The sequence below is a fragment of the Pavona decussata genome, unplaced genomic scaffold, assembly GCF_977016875.1.
Source record: "Pavona decussata unplaced genomic scaffold, jaPavDecu1.1 SCAFFOLD_43, whole genome shotgun sequence".
Taxonomy (NCBI): Eukaryota; Metazoa; Cnidaria; class Anthozoa; order Scleractinia; family Agariciidae; genus Pavona; species Pavona decussata.
Genome location: NW_028145465.1, coordinates 183,728 through 210,567, shown reverse-complemented (window position 1 = coordinate 210,567; position 26,840 = coordinate 183,728). Strand labels below are relative to the sequence as shown.

Genomic DNA, 26,840 nt, shown 5'->3' with positions numbered 1-26,840 from the left:
TCTCGGGTTTTTTAAGAACGGTGCCTACTAAAATAAAAATATTTTTGCTCGGTTCATGACTGATACGGAAAGTAACGCAGATCTCAGTAAGGATTACTGGATTAAAAAATAAAATAAATAAATAAATAAATAAATATAAGGATAACCAATTTGGAAAAAATGCTTCTACTGTTATGTACTTTAAAACCTTTCAGGATTATTTTTAGGGCATTATCTTCGAAAAAGATAGGCAAGTAGGCACTGTCCTTAAGTAAGGGCATCGAAAACACACCGAGAGACGTTGGGAAATTTGACTTGTCAGTAAGCCGTTGAGCCGGTTTGTACTTTTAAGGCACCTATCTACTAGTTCTAAACAGCTTCCGTAACGAATTTTTCAGAGACTTTAGGGAAGAAATGAAAGTTAAGCTAACTCCAGTTATTAATTAGCTAAATATTCACTCCGACAACAGAATGTTGTCGTGTGCCCAAACTGATCCTGCATTGTTTGACCAAAGACAGTTTGGTTTTTCCAGAGTAGTGAGATTTTACATGCCCCTTATTGGTCAGTGTAACTTCATATAGAAAACTGTCTCAAATGTCGGTGCGATAATGCTGATTACTGCTCCATTCAATGTTATTAAGTGATGCAAATATGGAGCTTGATCTAAAAAGTACCTCTGAAACGCATTATTTTGTGCCTCCTACTTATTTGAAAATTAGGCAGGAGTTTTTTGCCAGGTTCTAAAAGTAGCATTTGCCGGAGTTGAAATAAAGCATCTCAAACTCATTAATAATTTATCAAGAGAAATCAAAGAAAATCACTACCGTGACCGTGGTTTGGATATGTGATCCTAATTACCATAACATTTTGCCAACTTTAGCCTTGAATTTCTCCAAGAATTACTGATCATTTGAGAAGCCATATCAAAAACTCGAAGGTGTGTTTCATCAGATATCCAAACACCTCGAAGTCGTTTAAAAAAACTCGGCTGCGTCTTTTTTTTCAACCTACTTCTCAGTGTTTGGATATCTGATGAAACACTCTTCCTTGTGTTTGATATATTACATCTAATATTAAGTGGGAGTTCTTGGAGTCATTGCCTGCGTTTCGAAGGATTTTCTCGAGCGCTAAATTGGTTCACTTGGCTGAAGAACACAAAGAAAACATGTATAGAAGAAGATCATCTAGAACACAGGGAACGACTGCAGATGTGACTCGAAGGCGTTTCGGTTATGAAAAACTATTTTAAGGGTACAATGTTTATTGCCAGAAAGTCGGTTTTTAATAACTTAGAGAGCCAAATCATTGAAAACTTTACAAGGCCAAGAAGCACCTTGGGCTACTTTATCCGAAGAATTACCACCAATCAATAGAAAATTGATTTGAAAAAAAAAAAAAAAAAAAAAAAAAAAAAAAACATTTCTGGGAGTTTTGAGAGAAGGATCCCCTGCCCCTACTGAATACGAATTTTTCACACCCGGCTGAAATTTTATACCCACTTTTAATGTAGCCTTTTGTAAGTAATTCTCTTCTCTTCTCTTTTCTTTTCTTTCTTTCTTTTTTTTTTCCTTTAAAGATAAATGCCTTGTTCCCATGTTCACTTACATGGTGTCCAGCTTAGGATTGTTGTCAAATATTCCTGAAGGTAATTCTCGCAATCCGTTGTTTTCCAACCACCTACCAAATGTAATGAGATGTAGAACTATGCAAAAGGGCCAACACAAACACATAAAATGACAACAATCCATTTCCTAAATTTACTCTCCTTTGGAAGATGGACACTTCGTTTAGCCTTTTATGACATTCATGTATGAACTTTACCGCTGATCACTTGTTCGTGGACATTCTGAGGTGTCGTGTTTCAATCGAAAGATGCACAATGGTTGAGTTGTTTGCGGTGGAATGTATTCTGACATTTACAATTTATTTTGTGATAGTTAAGCGGAATAGGACACAAAAAACTTGCAAGTATCGATCAGTTCATGCAGATTTTCACTAGGCTCTCACGTCCATTGTAGTTTCGTTTTATTTCGCGCATTTCTGTTTTGCTTTGATTTCAGTGAGTCGTTTTTTGGCGTGATAAATATGCAGTACAACGCATCTCAAAGGTTTTCTTGCCGCTGCTTTAGTAGAAAAATCTACATTACTTATTAAAAAAAATAACAAAAATTTAAAATTTAAACTTCAAAAATTTAAAAGGCCATAAGTGCTTAGAAACACTAACTTATTAGTTCCGAATAGAAATCTTTATTGTTTAAAGAATAATTGTATATTAACAATGGCTTGTAAAAGTAAGGATGAAACTGATTTTTTCATTCGGGACAAGACGGCTAAAGATAATATTGCTTTGATTTCAGTGAGTCGTTTTTAGCGTAATATTAATATGCAGTACAACGCATCTCAAAAGTTTTCTTGCCGCTGGTTTAGTAGAAACATCCACATTATTAATTGAAAAATTAATCATAATCAAAATTCAAAATTTAGACTTCAAAAATTCAATAAGCTATAACTGCTTGGAAACACTAACTTATCAGTTCCGAATAGAAATATTTAACGTTTAAATAATAATTATTAACAATGCCTTGTAAAAGTAAGGATGGAACTGATTTTTCATTCGGGACAAGGCGGCAAAAGATGTTATCATCATAGCAAACTCTAGTTATGTATAAATCCTGTTCATATTCAACAGCGTTCTCGCATTTCGTTATTCCAATGTCTCCACTTTATTTTAAGGTGTGCGACACTGCGAGCAATAACTTACACACTGTTCAGCCAAGTATTGTTGTCAAAGACACCAGGAGTTAAGTTCTTCAGTTGGTTATTCGACAAAAATCTATCAACCAACAATCATAACTGAAAATTAACTCTTAGTTAGCGGGTTGATAAGCCATGTTTCAGCATGTTCAAATGCCGTCGTAAGTTAGAATGAGTACAGTAAAACTGCGCTTATATATCTTAGAGAGTGATTGCTTTTTTTAACATTAAATACCTACATGACAACTTTAATATGTAAATTACTAGCTAACAATTATGATAGATATGGAAACGGTGTTACGTAGCCACCACAGATTGACATGTGAAACTTGTTGATTGAGAATAAGCTCTTCCCACTTAATATACATTCTTCCTTCAGGTTGAGTTAGAAATTTATTTTGGCAGATTCCATAACAGTAAAGCAATCCGGGAATGACGTAGCGCGACAAGGCACCGGATTTTCAAGATGAGTCTCCTTGGTACAGGAAGTAAAAAAGTGTATAAACTGCTGACGAGAGCCAACAACCTCGAAACAGCTATCCACGGTTGTGTTTTGATTCTTGGTTTCGTCTCTATCATGTCGCTGTCGTGTTAAGTTTTCTACACAGTCAGATCAGCCTTAAAGTTATTTCAGTTATTAAGGTGATTGAATTCTGGTGGATTGGAGGTGTCACACACAATCTTAAGCTATCAAATAAGAGGTTTAGTAAATTTACTCACAGTCCAAATGAAAGCGCTTGTTTGTCCTCAGATTCCGGATTTAGGTTTGTTGGAATATAGGGACTGTAACCAACAAAAACAAATAATACCGTATATTATTATTCAACAGATGGTAACTCTGCCAAATATGATTATGGTACACTCATTTTCGTTGTCCGTACCCAACAGGGCTGAGTTGCTCGAAGCATGGTTAGTGCTAACCGTTGGTTAAGAGGTATTAAAACCTATAGGTTGTCATGGCATTTAACCCGGGTTAGCGCTAACCATGCTTCGAGCAACTGGGCCCAGATATTTTGCGATATACATTTATAGGTTACATTACACAGGTCACAAGTACAGGTCACTGTTGTACTGGTATATAACCAAGAAGGTTAGCATGCCCTTCGGATTATATTTTTAGTATGGGGTTAGGGCTAGGAGACCCTGTTTAGCTTGTTTATATACAATTATCACAGTGACTGGTAAAAGAAACCTACCGAATTTCGTGTGTCACCTTCGACATGTTGTGTGCAACAACATGTTGTGTGAGTATGCCTCTTAACATTTAGCCGACATGCTGTAATCCACCTTCGGCGACTCGCGTCCTCGCTCATTTTGTGAACGAATTGTATAATTCTGCTGTTTGGCGGAAGACAATTAAATGCAATATTTACTAGTTCGGGGCACTTATTATGTTTGTGTTTGCTGTTGGTGCAGTTGTAGGTAAACAATACAAAAATTACATGCCATTTTCGTTCAGAAAATTCAATAAAAGACAACGATTTCTCTCCATATTATCCTTGTATCAATGCTATGAACTCTGTCGCCACAGGGCCGTTAGGGAAGAAAAATATTGTCTTTCAGATTAGACAAGCCGTTAGTACCATGCCAATAGAACGTTTCCCTTCTCCAGGAACTTTTTTTCCTGAAGAGGCAAAAAGGTTCTGTTGGGTTCCTATCAACTCCTAATTGAGCATGCGCATGCATACTGTTTCCTGGGTACAGTTCCAGCAAACAGACAGACAGACAAACAAACAAACAAACAAACAAGCAAACGTAATGCATACCGACTTTTTATAAACAATTACTTGAAACTGTAAAGTTTTTGTAGAAATACGCTGAATTTTCACTAAGAAATGCGTGCCAGGGGCAAGCACCCCAGGCCAACAATTTTTTTGTTGGAACAAGAAAATTGTGATCTTGAATGAGATGTCCATGAGTATCTAAAGGGTTTTTTATGACGTTCGCAGGTTTGCTGATGTTAGTATCCTTATGTAGTGCTGAAAATACCGGCGAGAATGTCTTTTTCGCAAGTATGGTATTCAGTAATTGATAATACGGCGACAAACCATTGCGAGTGCAACAAAGCGCCTTTTTCTCGGCCAAAGAATCCCATCTCTAACTAGTCATTTACCGTTGGTCTGCTGCTTTCGGGACACTGATCAGACACGTGCACGTGGCACAATATAGCCCACCACAGGCCATTGTTGCAGCATTGTAAAGGGCTATAGTCAATTAAAGTTTTACCGCGTTTGCACAGAGATATGTGAACATAGCTCTCAACCAATCAGAGCAAGCGATCGCTGAAGGGAAATGGTGTGATGTGCGATGTGCGATTGCATACACAATATTTTGGTCACAGTTTTTAGACCCACGAAACATTAATACAAGCGATTTATGTTGTTTACCAAGGTATAGCTTTACTCACATCCCGCGCTCCATTCCCAGTAGATTATTCTTATCAAAAACTCCTCGATGTAGGTATTCCAGCTGGTTGTCATTCAAATTCCTGTCAACATATAAGCATAATTTGATGACAACCATCACTTAACGTAATATACTTGTTGAAGTAAATTTAATAATCCGTTGTTCTTAGACTCGTTCGTGTAACAGGATAAATTTCTGCTTCTCTTGTAGAGAAAAGTATTACTTACAGACCTCTCAGTTGAGTAAGTTGATCAAAAACCCTTGCAGGTAACTTCTTTAACCTGTTGTTATTTAAGTTCCTTTGGAAAAAAAAAGGAACGAGAATTAAAAAACTCATTAACTAGGTTTCAGCATTACAAGGACCTCTGTATTTCGTCAATTACTTCAGTAGTCAATCAGTGTAAGTTCACTTACAGAATATAGAGCTGTTTGTTGAAATCAAAAATTCCTTTATTCAAGACCTCCAACTGATTGTTGGCCAAGGTACTAGGAAGAAACAATAGCAACGTGTGCATAATTATCAGTCTACTCAATAATGTTATGGGAGAAACTTATTAGCTACGACAAACAGCACCCTTGAAAGATTCCCATTGGATTCATTCTTCTTATTGTTGTTGTTAAAGATTCCTGGACTCAAGACCTTTACCTGGTTGTTACACAGAAACCTACAAGGGAACAGGGACAGTATTGTGGTGGAAATGTTTTTTTTTATGTTTGATTTTCCGTTCAGTAAGTATAGAAAATCATCTTCATTGCTGCTGTCAACTCTAAATAATTGATTCGTGGTCACAAGTCAGTTATGGCTCAAAATTTCATTTTTGACCTAATAAACCTTTCCAAACATCAAAAATAGTCTAGTTTGTCGAAGATTTTAGCTTTAACTTGAAGTTCAATTTTATGAAGGTGGAATTTTATTTAATTTTGTAGCGTTGATCCACCTCTCTAAATCATATACTGAATTAGAAACCTTGCAAGAATCTACGGGAGTACTTCTGAATAATTATGGATGGGTTGGTGTAGTCTGTCTAATGAAAACCCTTAAGCCTTAGGCCTTAACCTCATCCAACCCTGAATTATTATTATTATTATTATTATTATTATTATTATTATTATTATTATATTAGTAGTAGTAGTAGTAGTAGTAGTAGTATTAGTAGTAGTAGTAGTATTTTCATCGTTTGTTGCAGAAGGGGTGGGAAGGGAGGGAGGACTCGTCTTTTCCCTTCAGATCTTCGAGTGTACAATAAAAACTGCTATCTTGAAGTTTCCTGTTTCGGTAAGACTTCAGGAAATCGCGAAAATTGACGAAAACATAAGGTGGCACTAATATGATCTAAAAAAGAAAAGCTACTGAGATACACAGACAACCTTTATGTCATTAAGATGGCTGAAAGCAAACTGAAGTATAACAACTACAAGGACTTCCTATTTACATATCATATACTGCACCGAAAAGTGTTCATGAGGAACGCACGGAAACTAAGGAAAAACTATTTGTCGCAAATTAAAGGCAGGAAAAATTTGCCTTCATACCTTGGAGTTGTCCAGCCTAGATATTGTATAAAGAGGGAAGAATTAAAGAGATGAAATATTTTTCTTTATCAAAATTTTAATCTCTAGTAACCCTATTTTTTTTGGCCTTTTTTTTTTAATAGAAAACAATATACATGCTGCATTTCACCTTTGAATGGCAAAAACGCTTTGGTACACAATACCAGTGCAACATATTTGACGGTAAAAGTATCGTTACAAAAGTTCCCCTTGTTTTGTTAGGAAAGTGCCCCATTGTTACAAATGTTCCCTATGGAACGTGTGAAAAGTTCCCCATATGCCTTACAAAAGTTCCACATGTTACCAAAGTTCACTTTTTTCGTTACAAAAGTGCCGATACCTCTCTCTCTCTCTCTCTCTCTCTCTCTCTCTCTCTCTCTCTCTCTCTCTCTCTCTCTCTCTCTCTCTCTCTCTCTCTCTCTCTCTCTCTCTCTCTCTCTCTCTCTCTCTCTCTTTCTCTCTCTCCAGAGGTATGAACAGGCACTTTGGTAACATTATTCTCTTATTGATATATCTTTGCCTAAATTGCGTGGTAAATTCTAATTCGCTGTGTAACTATGCATAACCATGTAAACTTACTGCATGTAGGCTCACAGCCAATACCACTCAAAGATGACTGATATAGGTCATGATTAGTGTCCGAGAGGTTACAAAAGGGCCCTATCTCACACAGCCAGTAAGGGTTGTCATTGAATGCTTTCAAGGGATCGACGTTATAGCCTCCACTGATACCACATCCTTCAGTAAGTCCCCAGCTGTTTGCTCGTGCTCTCAGACGCTCTCTTTCACGTTGAACCTTCCTTATTCGTCCCCTGGTTTCACGCTTTCTTTCTCTCTTTCTCTCGCTTCGTTCCACGTTTGTGGACATGTTCAATGAATACTTGAATTGCCTTTGTATTCTGTTGTCCTAAAAAAATTGTTTTTTCAAAAGGCAGTTGGCTATGCAACTTCCCGCCAAACAAACAAAGGCAGCATCACAGGCTTCGCATACTTAGGTGTGCCATTCGCATTGGTTGTCCTGTGGTGCTGCGTACGGACGGACGGACGGACGGACGAACAGTGACGTCTTAACCAAAACCCAGATTTCAAGCATCGATAGGATACTATATTTTGTTACCCATGTTGCTCTGCACGCCCGCCGGAGCTGCGCTATAAATACATATATAATGAGAGCAAGGGTTCGATCCTGCGCGACCTTAAACTGGTCAACAGTAGGGGCAGCATTCGCTTGAATCACAAATTTAAGATATTTTATAACATAGAGGGCAAAATTACTGAATGCTGATTGGTCGGAACAGAGGGCATTTTTTCTTAATTTTCTTTTCACCAAGGGCAATATTAACCTCTTACTAACCGAGCGCGAGGGCCGTACTGGGGAATATTGACCCGAGGTACAAAAACGGCCAAGGGCCAATATTCCCCAATACGGCTCGAGCAAGCTAGGTTAGTAAGTAGTTTATTATATGGCACTCGGAGCAAACTTGTTTATTTATAAAAATGCACTTCCGGTCACTTGAATTCAAAGGGTTTCCCGCGTGACGTGTTTTTGATGACGCGAGCAACCCAGAAAGAACAAGCTTCGGTACCACGAGTTTGAAAGCAAATTTACTGAACGTTTACATGTAATCATGTTGATTATAGAAAGGACTTCAAGAACGATTTGTAGCGGAATTTGACGAAAATCTTAACAGCTGCTGTTTGTTTTTGAAACTCGCAAAACTGGTTTCGTCGAAACTTTACTAGCCCATCACAAAGTACGGATCAAGAAAAGGTTGTTGTGAAAATCACATTCAACTTTAAAAAAAGCAGCATGAAGTCAATTGTCCTCATCGCCCTCATCTCTGGCTTGGAAACCCAAGTGTAGGGATAAAAACCACCACACAGTTCTTTGAAGTGCAACTGTATTGGAGTCGCCGAATTCTCCTGCCTCAAAAAGAGCATCTTCCTCGTTTTCGTCAATCGCCTGAGCGGCTTGCAGCTTGTTTCTTCTGTCGTGTTCAGTTGTGAACTAGTAACTTGTGATTTGCAGCTAGAGCTCTTCTCGATTTTTCAAACTCATTGTCTTTAAGTATGTTAAATGGATATTTCTTCTCAGATTAAAGTATCGCTGTATATTGCGCTGAAAACTGGAAAATGCTGCTGGCTCGCCTTTTCCTGCGTACATTCATAAAAAAAATTGACGAAAGGTGGTCAAGCTCGGACGCAGGTAGGCTTTCAATTGTTTGACTATTTAAGCCATTAGCTTCAATCAGAAGCATATGCTTCTGCTTCAATAAAACGGAGTAGCGTGATCATATTAGTAGACGTCTTCCTTTTGTGTTTTCACTTCTCTGTTTGTTTACGAAATCGTCAATGGCTTCGTGGCCTTCGTTGATGCCTATTTCAGAAGTTTCTAGATCTTTGGGATAGTGCAATTTGCTTTGTAAATGATATTCTTTTTCATCCATGTTGGAATCAGTCTATTGGGTAGTTTCTTTGCAAAGAATGACAGCATTTTCAGATTTTCATTTCGCAGTTTTAGCTGCAAATTTTCAAATTTGCCGCTTGTCCTAAACAAAAATACACGGCTTATGACCGTTTCCACGGAAACGGTCCGTATGGTAAAATCCCGACCAAGAAAGAACCAATCAGAACGCGCGGATTTACCTCAAGACTACCTTGCCATATAATAATACTCATTCCTGGTGGGAAGGCGAAAATACTTGCTCCTGTTTTGCTGAGCACGCCATTTTATAAACTAAATTCGATTTTGAGACGGCGTATTGCCGTCTCAAAATCGAATTTAGTTTTTTATCGTGATACTGACATTTTGTTGGAGAGAGTAAACGGATAAAGTACAAATCGTGCGCTAACTGAAAGATAAATTCTTACTTCAGTTAAACTGTAGCCATGGTAATATCCGTGCGCGAAATTTTTTTCTCGGCTTTAATTTTTACGTCAAAACAAGGAAAATGCAAAAATTTACAGTCCATAAAGCACCTACCATTGATGAAATAGACGAGCTAGTAGGTTTGAACATTTTACCAGCAAATGTTATTGAAAATTTGTTGCCGCCGAGACAAAACTAGAACAACATGGAAACAGTGATGGATAACAGTCATGTCCAATATTCACCACTTGTTCGGGTCGTGAAAGTGCCTTTACGACTCGTACGAGTCGTACGAGCCAAGTGGTGAGTCTGATACTTTTAATGAAAATAACATGACGTTTGATTTGGTAAAACTGCATCTCATTAAAGGAGGTCCTGGCCTGCCAAATTCGTACGATTCGTACGACTCGTTCAAGTGGTGAAACTGCATCTCATTAAAGGAGGTCCTGGCCTGGCAGATTGGTACGAGTCGTACGACTCGTTCAAGTGGTGAAACTGCATCTCATTAAGTAAGGATTGTTTAATCCATGAGCCGAACCAAGCGCAGTACAAATGAATATATCTCATTCTTTAATCCATGAACCGAAACAAGCACGCTACACATGAAAATACCTCGTTCTTTAATCCATGAGCCGAAACAAGCGCACTACACATGAATATATCTCGTTCTTTAATCCATGAAACGAAACAAGCACGCTACACATGAATATATCTCATTCTTCAATCCATGAACCGAAACAACCGCGCTACACGTGTATATAACTCGTTCTTTAATCCATGAACCGAAACAAGCACGCTACGCATGATTATACAATGTACTGAATGCTACGCGCGCTGTGATTGGTCGCTGTAAGTAAGTAAGTAAGTAAAACCTTTATTTTGACACGATGAGTATTTAAGCTATGCAGCTTGTGGGGTCGTGTAAATAATATAAAAAAATACATAAACAATAACTGCAATAAAATTGTAAAGTAAAATAAGACTTATGACTTCTTATATGTATAAACATAACATTGAAATTTACTATTTACAATAAACAAGTATTTGATAATTGATGGTATTTATAACTGCTAAAATCATAGACCTAAAAACTCCTTTTAAGGGGGATCTATCTTCTACAGAATAAATTAGAAAAGTCCATGTCTCTGACCAAAGTAAGTTTGTTAATCATCCTGGAGAAACGTTTCACACTATTCGCCATACGACATTCAATTGGCAAATGATTCCACAAAACTGGACCTCTATAAGATATAGAATGCTTTTTGATATTCGATTTGAAAGGTGGTATTTCCAGCTTAAGACTGTTCCTTAGATTATAAGAGGACTGCGATTTCACAATATGTGTTGTCATGCAGGATGGTAAGACATTGTGGTACATCTTATAAGTTAGTTTCAGGATAGATTGCCTCTAGAAAGTTCTTAGAGTGTCCCATTTAGCCCTGGTGAGGACTTCCACTGATGGTAGATCCTTAGCAAAATTGAAAATGACTCTTGCTGCCCTGCAGTGTAGTCTTTCAAGTGACTCAAGTTCGTCTTGCCGATTAGTACCTCCCCATACGGATATACCGTACGTTACTGCAGGAATTATAACTTTAAAGTACAGGTTTAAGAGATCCTGTTTGGGTAAGAATCTGCTCTTCTTTATAAGGCTTAGTTTATTAGCAAAACTCTTCTTCAATTCCTTAGTATGTTTGGACCAGCTAAGCTTGTGGTCGATTATTACGCCCAAAAGCCGACTGTGTGTTACCCATTCTAAGTTGTTACCTCCAAGGTATATGGGTGGTAGAGGGCCAGTGAACGATCCTCTGTAGATTAGCATACATTCTGATTTCTTTGGGTGTGGTGTCAGCCTGTTCTTCACGCACCGGGCATAGAGCTCTTCTAGGGATTGATTTAACGCAGCAGACACTTCATCTATAGTTTTCCCGATACAGTATACAGTGGTATCGTCAGCATACATATACACAGACCCTGAGTGGATGGATGCTACAAGATCGCTTGTGTACAAAGTAAATAGAGTCGGCCCCAGGACACTCCCTTGAGGGACACCAGAAGACATTGAGCATAGGCTGGATCTTTGTCCATTTAAGACCGTGTACTGTAGCCTGGATGTGAGGTAATTCGTCAGCCAGTTAAATAAGCAGCCGCGCATTCCAAATTGGCATCGAAGCTTGTTAAGCAAGATGTCGTGATCAACGCAATCGAAGGCTTTCTTGAAATCAATGAAGGCCACGCCCACCACATAACCAGAGTCTATTGAATGTCTCCAGGTTTCCGTTAAATGAACAAGGAGGAGCTCAGTGGAGTAGCCCTTGCGATATGCCCATTGATTATCTGTTACCAGGCGATTAGAGTTAAGCACGTGGTCAACAATCACGTCATTAACACACGACTCCGAGATCTTGCTTGGCACACTGAGGATGGAGAGAGGACGATAATTTCCTCTGTCCGTTGCGTCATCTTTTTTGTGTATTGTCGTTAGTTTTGCTGTTTTCCACTGTAGGGGGACAACGCCTGTCTTAAAGCTTGACGTAATTAGAGATGTCAGCGGAGGTGCCACCGTTTCTCCCAGTAGCCTGAGTAGCCTTGGGGCGACTTCATCCGGGCCGGTTGCTTTGTTTGTTTTCAAGTTCAGTATTTTACTTTTGACAATACCTTCGTGAATATCAATAACGGCTAAAGTTGGTATGTCTGTTGAGTCAGCCACTCTGCCTGTTTCGATTTGTAGCACCGACCGATGTGCTGGTAACTGTGCCGCTAGTGTTGTACCAATCGAGGAAAAATAAGCATTCATCATGTTGGCCTTTTCCACATCGCAAACGGCCAGGGTCCCGTCTTCTCGTCTAAGGGGTCCTATTGGTGTATGACTTTTTGACAAATGTGTTGCGTCTTTCACGAGCTTCCAGTAAGCGCTTAAGGTTTTAACCTCGTTGACTTTGCTTCTGAAGAAATCTGCTTTTGCCTTCCTAACAGCGGCTGTAATCTTATTTCGTAGGTATTTATATTCCCGCCACTTTTCGTTATCGTTTGTGTTAACCGCCTCCTTGTACAGTTTAAATCTCTTATTCATTTTCCGCCTTATGTCGTTAGCAATCCATGGGAGTGATTGACTTCTCACTTTCACTTGTTTCATCGGTGCGTGTTCATTTGCAATTTGTAGGAATATTTTGTTCCACAGCCATAGGGAGTCGTCCGGGTCATGAAAAATCTCAGCTACATGGAAAGGTGCGTTTTCCATATCGCGTTTGAAGCTCTTCTCATTCAATTTATTATAGTTGCGAATTTGCACAAACTTAGGCGGTGGACGTTTGCAAACAAGTCTGGCGACAGCGTAGACTAAATTATGGTCTGAAATGCCTAGGGGATAAGAGCCCGCATTTCTGATTAGGTTGCCCATGATCTATTAAAGTACAGACACACGGATGACGTCACGGAAAAATTGTTCTCTTCGTTTCGCCCAACATGGCGCGCGGTTTTGAAAATGTTTGCGAGATTATTTCGAATTGAGCAATGAAGGCCCTGAGAAAAGTTTAGCAGGAGCTGTTTACAAACAAGAAAAAGAAGAAACCAAGGCGAAAGTGTTCTTGTCAATTAAAAAATGCCTAAACTGGAACAAATCTTCAAAAAAGCTGTTAGCGCTACGAAAAGGCTCAAAGTTTTGAAAATATTTACTCGATTATTCTGCTTTGAGCAAGTGAAGGCCTCGGTAAAAGTTTAGGGGAAGCTGTTTACAAGTACGATAAAGAAGAAAAGAAGAAGCCAACACGGAAAGTAGCGTTGGTGACTTTGAAAATTCCTCAACTGGCACAAATGGAACAGTACAGTCAAGCGCTACGAGGCAAGTTTATTGTGTTTCCTTTCTGTTCATTGTATAAAACAAATAGATTCCAAGTTGCCGTGCGTCTGTTCAGTAATAGATCACAGAAGACGTCAAAATGTGGTAAGGACATCAGTGACACACTCGCCTGCGGCTCGTGTGCCACTTTTTTGTTCTTACCACATTTTGACGTCATCTGTGATCTATTACTGAACAGACGCACGGCAACTTGGAATCTATTTGTTAAATATATCTCGTTCTCGTTCTATCAGCGTGAGCGACCAAATGATGCGTTTCTCGTTGAAACAGAAAATAAACTAGAAGTAAACAAAATTTAAACTAGGGGCTGATGCTGTAAAATACAACAAATATATGTTTTCTTCGTTCTTTAGTGTGAGAAACTAAATGATGCGTTTCTTACAAAACAAAACCTTACAATCGACTGGAACTAGGAAACGTGTTTTCCGGACGACTAATGCAGAATATTATAGATTGAAATTAGTATTTTATGGAAAAAGTAGACTGTACGGTAGTATTGGTCAATAACTTTAGTGGCATTTGGTGGCTCCTAAAGGAGCCGTTCTGAGAGATCATTTTGTAATGACTCTCTTCTTTTACTTCGGTAACCCATTGAGATACAGAATACACGGAATCCGGAATTCAGCAGTCATTGTGTTTTGCCACTTTTCCTGGGCAAATCTGTTTAAACTGGTATGAAAAGTTTGGTTTAAAAACTTTTTTGTTTAGTATAGTTATGATCCATTGCAATTAACATGATCTTTTATGAGAAAAAAAAAGGAAGTCAATCAATAAGAAAGATGCTTCCCAATGGAATCGCTTTAATAAAAGTAAGAACTTTCTTTTGCTTTACGTTTTTTGTGTAACTTGAAGTACGTTGATTGGCTTGTGATCGTAAGAGCTAGGGGAGAGAGATGTGTATGAGTCGTCATATTTTGACAAATATACAGAGATTTGTTGTAGACATCAAGTTAATAGATAAGTGCTGTTTTGGTGTGTTTAACAGCTTTCACTTTAAGAGACTGCCTTAGAATACAACTGTTGAAAATTTTTCTTTTTTTATATTCTGGATTTCCATTTGCCTTTTAGGTAAACCCATAACAAAGAATGTTTCAAGAAATGGTACTTTTACTCGTGCATAATACAGGGTTCAGAAAAAAACCCAATCATTAATTGGTACTTCAAAGAAAAAAAATCCCTTTGATATGCAGTTTCTAATATCCATTATATTGCTTTTAAGCAATTAACTTTAGAATTTGATCCCAATAATTACAAAACCAACACAACATAATAACTGATTTTACCAACTTAGTTTTTATTTATCAACAAAAGCATTGTTACATTATTGTTACAGTTTATAGAGTTTGCAACCCGGCATACTAGTACCCAAAAACGAAAACAGAGCATTGTTATCCTAGCTTAGATGCCGTGGAGATTTAGAAATTTGAAAGAAACCAAGCGTCGAAGAATACTGTAAAAATTATCGAGTCTGCCGTTCGGCGCTACGACAAGAAGATTAAATTGACAAACCTGAGCCATGAAATTAAAGAGAACGCAGCAGCGCTCTTGGAGCAATTTTTTCTAGAGATAAGACACATCAGAAAAGAAACAGATCCGTTTGCTTTGAAAGTGCCATAATTTATTGGAATTTAAGCTCATTGTTATTTACCGTGGCCGCTTTCACATTCAAAAAAGTCTTTTAAGTAAATTTCTCTTCATCGAATTTATAATCACTCTTTTTTGCTTACCTTCAAGAAAAAAGTTGTATCCGCTGTACCATGGTACATGCTCACCACAAAAAAAATATTATAAGTGGTCCTTGAACAGTGTCAGAAGCTTGGTAAACTCAAATGAAAAGAAATGAACAACACCATCCAACGTCGCATGTTCATTCACAGAAGTAAAATTTTGATCTGTGCTTACATGACAGTTTTTGAGCCAATCAGAAACCGTCATTTTGAGACGGCAATACGACTTTACATTGACGTCTCAGCGCAATGGGAAGATCTCCCAGGATCGCAATAACTACATTTATTTGGTTTCTTCATTTTGTACCGCGACAACAACGATTTCTTGCAAGTTCTTTGGAGTTCGACTTTTTAAGCCGGATTACTTGTGCCAAAAATACTTGAAAATCAAGTGCTACAGCTACAGAGGAAATTCCTAAAGGTTAACTTCCGTTTCTTACAAGAAACAGCAAGAGATTATGTGTGTCAACAGCCAAAAACTTGATCGCGTTTGGTTGAAAAACTGAAACCATTCATGGCCGCGAACAAGTGCTTTCACCTCGCTACGGCTTGCTTTCAACGAACGATAACCGAACAATAATAATAGTACCCTTTTGATGGGAAGAAGGAGCAGGTCTAATTCAGTGGAAGAAATTACTCTGCAAGGTCCTTCTTTGGACCCATGATCCACTATTTATATTGATCTGTAACCCTGTGATTTTCAAGCGGTAGAAAGCTTCAGCGCGCACGTGAATCAAAATTGTTGATGCTTAAGATTTGGTTTAATTGTTGTTTGTTTGCCCATGAAATAAACTTTTATTTTCTCTTAATTACATGTATAACAAGCAACTTTTCTCGTTTTGTATGTTTTGAACGCTAAGGAACAGGTGAATGGTTTGTTTGTTTTGCTTACGGGTGAGTGTTTTTACTCTGGGCCGCTTCTGTTTTACAAAGTGCCTGTATAGTTTTAAGAAAATTTCGCCCTCTATGTTATAAACATGCAATCGCAATGAATACTTGTAGAATTAAGGATTAATTTTCACTTGTAGTTCACTTGTTGAGATGTAAATCGCCACGTTTCGACTGCCTAGTGCTAGTCTTCATCAGGCGATGAGGTCGACTGGTTACACGGCACCATTTATATCACAATGGTCAGCTGTGACTGGTCCATTTCGATTCCTCACTGTTTCTAGTGAAATAGAGGAGCACCTCTGCCTGCTGTGAAGTGTGTCAGATAGCGCTCCAGAGTCAGCTAGCCATGGATTGTAGTTTTTCGTTTATGAACGGTTTGCAACAAAATTTACATCCGCGATTCCTCTTAATGGCCGAAAGCCAAGTAAAACACGATTGAGACCTTCCCTGTGAGGTTTGGACGTCGAATAGTCGAATTTTTAGCCTGGCCTACAGAAACGAGCGTTCGCCATTACATTACCGCCATGGGAGCAGGGAAGGCGCAGTGGTGAGAGCACTTGCCTCTCACTAACATGGCCCGGGTTCCATTCCCGAACTCGGCGTCATATGTGGGATGATTTTGTTCTTGGTTCTCGTCTTTGCTCCGAGAGGTTTTTCTCCGGGTACTCCGGATCTCCCCTCTCCTCAAAAACCGACTATTGCACCTCATAGCAAGTTTTGCGAAAGCATTCACAAATAAAATTGAAAAGAAATATCACATTAGATTAAATGAATTTGGGTTCAATTTTTCGTAGAAACAAAAATAGATAACTATTTAGACACGATAAATCCCTCAGCACACAATGACGAGAAATGATAACTAGACAAACTAACTACGGCACGATAATGGACGGAAATACGTAATCGTTTAGGCAGTATTTAACAAATTAGGAAAAATAATGTGTCTTTTGATTCAGTGTAAAACGGTAATGAGCTGCACGTACACGCCAAACTCAATCCCAAATTAGAAAATTTTGAATGTATGACATGAGATCATTGCAAAAGTTAGTAAAACACCATTTTAATACGAAAGATTTTCTATACTTGTCAGTTGTGAGTTAAAGTTCCTTCAAATGCCAATTGTCAGTAACATTGAAAGATACTTTACGGTTTTCGGTAAAACATTGTTTCATCGTATCATGGTTGCCCACGGAAAGTTTTTAGAGAGCAAGCGAAACGTAACAGTTCTCCTGGGGCAACACTAGCGTCTCGGGTTTTGCTTTAAAAAAACAAGTACAGGAGTTTTACTTACAGCCACCGCAGCTGAGTATTCTTACTAAAAACTTCTTTTGGCAGTTCCTTTAGCTGGTTGTTACTCAATTGCCTACCAACAAATAACCATACCCTGATGGTGACTATCGTGTGACATATATTTGATTTTTAGTTTAATATGTAGGATAATATTGCTTATCGAGGCTTATCTGAAAAAAACAATGACCATGTTTTTCAAAGAATATGTTCACACATAAAAAATAAAATTAAATAATAAAACAAACAAAAACAAGAAAAGAAAAAGAAAGGTATGAAAAATAGGTAAATACCAAAATGAGTAAGAAGACTATTTAATAAAAAAAATGTTTTAGAAGATATATTTAGGTAGGACGTTAAGGTTGTTTCAAATGTCATTTGTCAATGAAATGTCAAGCAACTTTTCGGTTTTTGGTTACAAACATAGTACTCCTCCAAATTGTAGCGATTACAATTGTGCAATCGTTTCGCCGATTTTTAACAATTTTATTCAGTATAAAAAGCTCATGAGATGCACGTAAACGCAAAAAACTCAATCCAAAATTAGAAAATTAAAAATGTATGACATGACGTCATTACAAAAATGAGTAAAAACACTATTTTAATATGAATAAATTTTCTATGATTGTTAGTTGTGAGTTAAAGTTCCTTCAAATGCCAGATGTCAGTAAAATTGAAAAATACTTTCCAGTTTTCAGTAAACCATTGCTTCATCGAACCATGGATGCCCCGTGAAAATTGTAGAGAGCAAGCGAAACGTAAGAGTTCTCCTGGGGCAACAATAACGTTACGAGTTTTGTTTAAACAAAAAAAACAAAAAAAAAAAAAACCAAGTACAGGAGTTTTACTTACAGCCCTTCCAGCTGGGTATTGTTATCAAAAACTCCTTTGGGCAGTTCCTTTAGCTGGTTGTTATTCAAGACCCTACCAACAAACAACCATACCCTGATGGTGACTACCGTGTGACATATATTTGATATTTAGTTTAATGTGTAAGATACTATTGCTTATCGAGGGTTATCTTGGAAAAACAATGACCATCTTTTTGAAAGAATATGTTAGGTCCTTTTCTTGAAGATTTAAACTGAGGTTGCAAGATATTTCTAACTAAGATCCGCGGATAATGCGAATATTTATTTTTGATTGTGTTCCTTATGTAGTTTCGGTAGCGTGGCTATTCCGCACCTGAACTAACAGAATTAATTTCAATTGCCTCGGTAAGCCAATAATATTCCATTTCATTTTTCGTTCTAAAGCATACTCCCAGTAAGTTGTCAACCTAACGGGGTGAAAACTCATCCCGACTCTGCTTAATCCGTCATGTAACTGAGAGCAGAGACACACGTAACCAAAAAAGGAAAATAAAGAAAAAAAGGAAAAAAAAGGAGATATAAATAACATAAGGTAACTACCAAAATGAATAAGAAGACTATTTAATACAAAAAGGTTTCCAATAGCTGTTTTAAGAAGAAAGTTAAGGCTGTCTCAATTTTAGTTGTCAAACAATTCCAAGCAACCTTTTCAGTTTTCGGTTACAAACAAAGCACTCATCCTCAAGCAGGTTTGCTAGTTTTGAGACGTCTTATGCTAAATGCAGTAAGAACAAGCGGTAAAATTTAGGAAGAAAAACTGGTTTAATATACGATCTGAGTTCTCTCTCAAAATACTCGCGCGCCAATTGGTTAAAATTGATAACGTGTTTTTCACTACGTCACTACACCACATTCAGAAAGTGCAGTGTTGGCGATAACTCATGGAAATCATGCGCTATTGCAAATGGCTTGGAGGTTTCCACAGGTTGGAGATGAGGAAATCCCTCAAATCATCAGTGACTCGATTCCAACAAACACCAAGAGACAAACAGCCTGGAGTGTTTCCATTTGTAAAAATAAAAGTGAAACATAACGGCTGAAACTTTGTCTGTGCTTTTCTGTAAAACTTATTTGTCGTTTGCGAAAAACAGGTGATTTCGCTATTCGGGCTTTCTCAAGCGTAAGCTTTTTAAAAAAAGAACCTTAAAAAGCTGAATGAAACTATAGTAAAATTACTGTTTTTCTTTTCGCTACAATCTAGAATGGCTGCAACTGAGATAGGATTGATATAAAAATGAATATCAAAAAGTGTCAAAAGTGGTTTTGAAAGAAACACAGACGTTTCGGGTATATAACCCTTTTTCAGTGTGGAGAAAACCGTTGAAATACGCTACCGGACACGCACGCGCGCATATGAATAGTAGCGCGCGCATGCATTAAAAGTTGCAATTCAAATACAGCTAAAATTGACGTTAAGTCCATCCGGCTGAACAGTTCCAAGTTGGAAAGTTAACCTCATTTCCTTTCACCGTTCATTATTTTCAACTGAGATATCCGTCTTAAGAATTGGAGAACTTGAGTGCAGAAATATTTGCCGAGCGACTGAGTAAGTCTTCCCAAGAACTAAAACAAGACGAAGGAAAGGACTAGAGCCGTCACGGCTCTAGCATTAGCTGAAGTTCAGCTCATGCAGCAATAAGATAGGAAATCAACAGTTACTTGACTTTAGAAACAGTTGGAAAGACATTTTTTTTTATTATAACTAATCCTATTTTCAAACCGGCAAACAAGTTCTTGAATGCGAAACTGAAAAAATTCAAGGAAAGTGGTACGTCTAAAGTCAAACATCATGCTAATATTCAGCCCGAGGACATACAAAAATGCTACGAAAGCGATGTTTTCGCTGGCGATTCGCGTATTTCGTTACGAAGGGTGAATTGGTTTAATATAAACCTGCATTTAATCTGCCGAAGAGGTGGAGAAAACCAAGGAAGAAATGTTTTTGTTTTCAAGAAAGACGCAAGTGAAGTTGAATATCTTGAAATGGCCTAGCAAGAAAAAACAAAAACTTATCCTGGCTGGCTTAGCAGAGCAGGGCTGTCAACTCTCCCGTATAATCCGGGAGTATCCAGATTTTGAACCTTATCTCCCGGTCTCCAGATGTAGGACTGTAATGTCCAGAGTTTGAGCCGTTTCTTCTGGTCTCGAGATTAATGTCTATTTGTGGTAGACTCGGTTTTCTGACACGTAAATCTGAAATGTGCAGCGTTGTTTCTGGTAGTGTTTAATGTACGTCCCCCCTTCCTCCCCCCCCCCCCCCCCCCTCCCCACCACACACACACACACTGAACCCGTGAATTTGGCCTTGCTGGGACGCCTCTGTAAGGCGCTTTGTTATTGCTGGCCGAGGAAGTCATATTCTCCATATTTAAAGACGTGTGAGGTTGACAGCCCTGGCTCCTAGTGACAAGGCCGACGAAGCGGACCCTAAAACGTTTTCTACTGGTGAAGCCAACTGTCCAGTTCAGTTCCTAAAACAGTTAATTCAGGTTCTTAATCCAGGTGAAGAGGCACTGTTTCAGAGGCCGAAAACGAAATTATGTTCTTGCGATAAAATCTCGGCCTAAGAAGGCCTCGTGCAGTATTGAAAATTTCTCGTTCATTGTATAGCCTGAGCACGTGCGTGTATTTGTAAACAAAACACTCACAACAGTCTCTAACCCATTCATACTAATTAATACTACCTGCATTTTCAAATTTATGGCATCCAAAATTCGTATCTGTGTAAACAATTTAGTCATATATTTCATGGCTCATCAACTGCCCTTGGGTTTCTTTTATATTTCTTACACAAGTCACTAGTGACCATAAGCGCCAAAAATCAGGCCTACGGAAGGTATTGATATTGCATAACGCGACAATATGCAGACCGCTTTCTTGGTCACTCTATGTGGTTTGTGTCTTCCTCGTACCGATAACCTATGACTTGTCACCTGCTACCTTGTCGACGGCAGGCTGTGACCCGTAACCGGTTTTTGCTACTTACATTTGACGGTTATGCTATTCGGCGCAAACCAAAACCTTGCACGTTTCAGCAAGTCTTCTCTTAGAATGGTAATTTCTTCTGATATCATGGCATACTGCCATATCTTAATTTGTTTGCTTATATCTCTCGATCAATACCCGTAAAGGTATATTACTCAATATGCTCGCGAAGAAAACAAATCGAACGATGAATTAATTCCAGTTCAAACTTTGGCATTCATAAACTAATCATGTAATGAATTCTTGAAGAAAGTGTGAATAGTTGACAATTCAACACTCTCCTCCTGCCAAATAGAACCGAGGAGAATTTATGAAAAATTTGGCTAATAACAACTGCGAATTTTACAAAGAATTTACGGCTGGATGCCTGGAAAGAGTTGCAACAAATGCGTATATTTTTTTTAACGGCTAGACATTTCAAAAATTCAATTTCTCAAAATCTACTTTATGTACCACGTTCGAATTTTCAGGGAATTCTAAGATTGCAGTGTCATTGCAGTCATTGCAGTGGGGGGTAAAACTTTTGTTTGAAGGATTTGGGGGGGGGGGGGTAAAATTTTCATACACTCGATTTTTTAGAAAACCACCGCCTCCCCCCACCCACCCCCACCCCCCAGGACGTAATAAACGATCAGTCCTCAAGGATGGTTGACATGATACCAGGTGTATCCCCGCGTAAATCGTACGTGTATTTTGACAGCCAATATATTTTAACTTTGATTGATGTTCAGGGCGGTTTGTACGAAAGAGTTCGCTCGATTTGACAGGAAAGCTGGTGCCCTGCAACATATTTCCTGAATCAGGAATCGTTTGGCTCTAACTCGTGTGTCAAAATACAGAGAATATTCGTCTTCCGATACTGTCCAGCCTCAAAATTCGCCGACAGGACAAGAAGTCCATCTCTAGTATTTATACCTGCAAAGTAACTACCATACAGATTCATCGGGGTGGATTATTTATTCGGCTGCTGTAAATTCGCCAATTTTGACTTTAGCACACATCAACTCATTCACTTATTATATTATGCATTGACATTTGTGGTTTTAATCTTGTGATGTGTCTATAGCCTTCAAGAGACTTATTTTGAGTTCATTGGGTTCAATGGTCGAGTGTTCCAAATATTAAGTATGTGCCGACTTTTGTTACTACTTCTGCGCATCCTTAGCTACTCGGGTTGTACTCGGGTATGTATGGGTGATACATAACGAAACAAAATGTTGTTTAGACTGTGTTGCACACTTGGTGGATAAAAATAGTGGTAAGTTGTATTCTAGCGCAAAATATTAAATAAAATACCAGACGTTTCGAAGCTGCTGCCTCTTCATCAGTGGTATGTTGCAACTGAATAAAACGCGCGCGTCATACGAAACAAATTTAAATTAAAATGAATTTAAATTGATAGGTGATGTATTCGTAACTTGCGCGCGCCGATTTGAGAGTCTTAAATAAAGTTAAAGCCGGTATTGAGGCCAAATGAATGCAAAGTACGGTGTTTAAATATGAGTTTGGCCTCAAAACGGCGTCTGTCCGAGGTGCTTTGGAAGCCTGAACGGATTGCGGAAACAAGCATGTCCTCAGTGGAGTGGCCAGGTAATGTAAAATGGCGTGCAACTGGGAGGTCCGTGTTAGACGGTTCTAGTTGAACGTAGATGTTCACGAAATCTGACTCCAAGACGTCTACAGGTGTCGCCAATGTATAGTTTGTTACAAGCCCGGTGTTTGATGACATAGACTACGTTGTTGCTGGTACACGTGAATTTGTCGCTAATGGCTATACGTACCCCAGGACTGTCTACAAATTTTGAGACGTTCGTGTGAAAATGTTCCACGGTCATCCTTTACAACGGTCGTGTCATGAAGGGTACTCCTAACCACGGAGTCAAGCAGATTGCTATCGCGACGATAGGCAGATAAAATGTGCAAAGTTTGAAAAATCGCCGTGGTGTCCGGGTCATTTCGTAATAAATGGAGGTTGCGTGTAAGGATGCTTTTGACCAGTGTGTTGGTAGCATGGTATGTCAACACCAGAGGGATGGTAGGCTGGTCAACGACTTCATCCACAGGCTCAGAAATAATTGCTTCACGGGGTGTGACTGCCACGCGATTTCGAGCTTGTTGAATGATTTGTTGTGGATAGCCACGATTAATTAAAAAAAACAGTCATTTCCTTACTCTTACTATTAAAATCCCTCTCGTCACTGCAGATGCGTACAGTCAATTATTCCGCTTACGACGCAACTTAGCAAGTCCTCTTGCCATTTAAAAAGAAAATTAGGGGTAAACATGCATTTTTCAGAGCTAACAAAGCATCAATTTGAAAAAAAAAAAAAAAAAAAACGCCATACATTAACGAAACAACAACTTTACTGTTCCGTAAAGCTACCGTAATGCTGTGCTTAATGTTCCCAACCCATGAGAGTAAGTGAGACAACAACAGATTGTGGGATAAAGGGGTAGGGGAGGAAGCACTCCATTCCGGCAGAACTTATATACAGGTCAGGCTAAACTAAATTGGGAACCTGCCTCCCCAGAGGGCCGAGACCCCCGTGGGCAAGGCCAGTATCGAGTCCCCCCCTGAGGGCAATCCCCACTGAGCAAGGATACATCCTCCCCAAAGGGCCCCCCCCTGAGCGAGCCAACAATCTCCCCAGAGGGCCCCCCAATGAGTGAGGACTTCATGTAATCCTTCCCAGAGAGCGATAATCCCCCATGAGCGAGGTCCTTATGGGACACTCCCCATGGGGCCAACAATCCCCTCAGAGCGAGGTCCTATCCTATCCAAGTCTATTTCCATGGTTACCGTAGTAACCAGTTGTGAATGGGGCAGGATGTTTTAAGACTGTGAGTCCATGGGGAAAAGTGTGACCTGTATTGGGAGCACTTCATCCCTAACCCAGATTTTATTTAAAGCACCATAAATTATTACCCTACAGAGAACAAAACGGTAATAGTTAAAGCAATGTTCTTGAATAATGAGATCCAAAAGAAACAGAAAGGCAGTCTGTATTGAAGTGCTGATAAGGCAAATGTCTGTAAAAGACTATTGAGTAGCTATCACCTTAAACTATCCGTAGACAAAACATGACTACAGTAACAGCAAGATAATCCCCTCAATGAGGAAAACTGTAAATAATTGATCGAACTGGAACAAAGACTGAACAACTATAATGTAAATAACTTGATATAACTTGATAAGCAACTTCGCAGTTAAACGAGCTGCTGAATATATATATATATATATATATATATATATATATATATATATATATATATATATATATATATAGATATATATATACATACATACATACATACAGATATATATATACATAAAAGTAAGGCAAGTGGTAAGAATACCAAGACAAAATGGGGGGGGAGGGAGGGGAACTTGTAAAACACAGCTGAACTTGTAGAACAAAACTACACGTGTGAAGGTTTCATACAGAAAGGCACGATGAACAATGGTATATTCATGGTATTTGATTTCACGTGAGCACCTCGATCCCCATTGGTCTAATAAGATAACCGGATGTTGCACAAGGACCGGAATGACCTTTGGGCATTGGGATTTGACAGGTCCTGTCTTGGTAGCATATCACATCACCGGTAATCAAAACCTGAAGCCGTAACTTCATGGTTGTCACATTAACTTTAATTTATAATACTTATAAATTGGCTTTAATGTTCCCAACCCATGAGAGTAAGTGAGACAACAACAGATTGTGGGATAAAGGGGTAGGGGAGGAAGCACTCCATTCCGGCAGAACTTATATACAGGTCAGGCTAAACTAAATTGGGAACCTGCCTCCCCAGAGGGCCGAGACCCCCGTGGGCAAGGCCTGTATCGAGTCCTCCCCTGAGGGCAATCCCCACTGAGCAAGGATACATCCTCCCCAAAGGGCCCCCCCCTGAGCGAGCCAACAATCTCCCCAGAGGGCCCCCCAATGAGTGAGGACTTCATGTAATCCTTCCCAGAGAGCGATAATCCCCCATGAGCGAGGTCCTTATGGGACACTCCCCATGGGGCCAACAATCCCCTCAGAGCGAGGTCCTATCCTATCCAAGTCTATTTCCATGGTTACCGTAGTAACCAGTTGTGAATGGGGCAGGATGTTTTAAGACTGTGAGTCCATGGGGAAAAGTGTGACCTGTATTGGGAGCACTTCATCCCACAAATACACAAAGTGTATTCCCCATGACGAACCACAAGCCCTATTGTTGTCTCATTAGTTGTAGATATCCCTTATGCCCCGTTGCATGTGAGTTCACTAAGACGAAGAAAACCAAAAAAGGCTAGGGTCATCGCAGCCCAAAACATTATGGACCCTAGCTGCATATCTAATTAGAGTTAGAGTTAGGTACTGCAACAGTTCCTGAGATCTCTGAGGGAATTTCTGGGTGAACACACAACCGCATCGTCCGCGTGAAATACACGTGAGAAGCACTGCCTGCTCCACCCGTCCGCCGACCAGGAGCGAGCTTCTGAGATCTCCGTGAACAAAGAAAGGGAAGAGAAACAGCATAAAGGGCCGTTTCCAAAAACACCGTCCATAGAGGCCTCCAATCCATCCAAAAACGAGAGCCCGCGATCAGCGAATTACAGATCTGCAAAAGAAGGCACACGCACACACAACGACAACAACAACCACAAAAACAACACAGAACTCTGAACGCCTCCCAAGGGAAAAAGCAATAACAATAAAAAACCTCCATCATCATATCAAACTTAGCTCCGGGTTTTTTAAGGACCTTACCATGTGGCAGAATTTTATCTCTAATTGGAATGGTGCTGGCCTTCTGGCGAAATTTGTAATCATAGACCGCCCATCCCAGACCAGCGCCTGATGTCTTCTTTTTAGAAACTTTGACCACCGAGTTATCCAGGGATAGCACTAAGTTGTCTCCCTCATCATGAATTGATAAGTTTTTGGGGAGTAATTTTGAAAGATCAAAGAACTCACCGGTCTGGATTTCCTTCACGTATGCTGACGGGATGGCCTGGAAGGGCGCACCATTTTGTAAAGAAGTGTCCACTGTACCCGGTGAATGTCCTGGCAATGTCGCTTGGATTTCTTGCGAGAGAGGCGATGATCCGAGGACTTGTTGTTGTTGTTGTGTTGGCGAGATGGCGTCGGCTGGAGCAAATGGTGAGTTCTGTTGGGCCCGCATAGCGTTGACCGCAGCTTTCGCAGCTTCACTTGCGATTCCTGTCGCCGCATCAGAGACAGCTTCTTGAACAAAGCGCTTTATGGTTGTCATTTGTTCATTTGTAAAACTTTGGGGGCGTTCCGAAGCGGGTGGGTCCGCCATCGGTGAAGGATTAATCCGCCGATTGTTCTGTTCGCCACGCTCGTCAGAGCCTTCTAAAGCAATACCTGCGTCCCTCAATCGCTCGGTAAGAACATTTCGGTTGCCCGTGACGGGGAGACCGTTAGTTTGGCAGATATCGCGGAGCTGTGGGAGCGAGAGGGCTTGCAAAACAGCAGTTCGGAGTTGGAGACTTCCCGCGGCTGTTCGGGAACGAGAGCGTCGAGGCGGCATTATGTGTGTTATCCGGACCAAAGATCGTCGAACCGTATAAAACCGCTGGTAAATCGCAGAGAAAACAAGAATACTATGGACTGAAAACTGTAGGACTGGTAGACCGAACGTGGAACTTGTA

General features: G+C 39.5%; 1 protein-coding gene across 1 annotated transcript in view; it reads right to left on the bottom strand.

The window, feature by feature from the left end:
• The window catches only part of LOC146482798 (uncharacterized), a 123,737-nt gene that overhangs the window by 13,807 nt on the left and 83,090 nt on the right, over positions 1 to 26,840 (bottom strand). Inside the window, exons 14-19 of the mRNA XM_085106703.1 lie at positions 5,555 to 5,626; positions 5,368 to 5,439; positions 5,142 to 5,222; positions 3,455 to 3,517; positions 2,742 to 2,813; positions 1,586 to 1,657 (exon numbers count right to left, since the gene is read on the bottom strand). Of these exons, the coding sequence (XP_084962829.1) occupies positions 1,586 to 1,657; positions 2,742 to 2,813; positions 3,455 to 3,517; positions 5,142 to 5,222; positions 5,368 to 5,439; positions 5,555 to 5,626 (432 nt within the window). The remainder of the gene's footprint in view (positions 1 to 1,585; positions 1,658 to 2,741; positions 2,814 to 3,454; positions 3,518 to 5,141; positions 5,223 to 5,367; positions 5,440 to 5,554; positions 5,627 to 26,840) is intronic.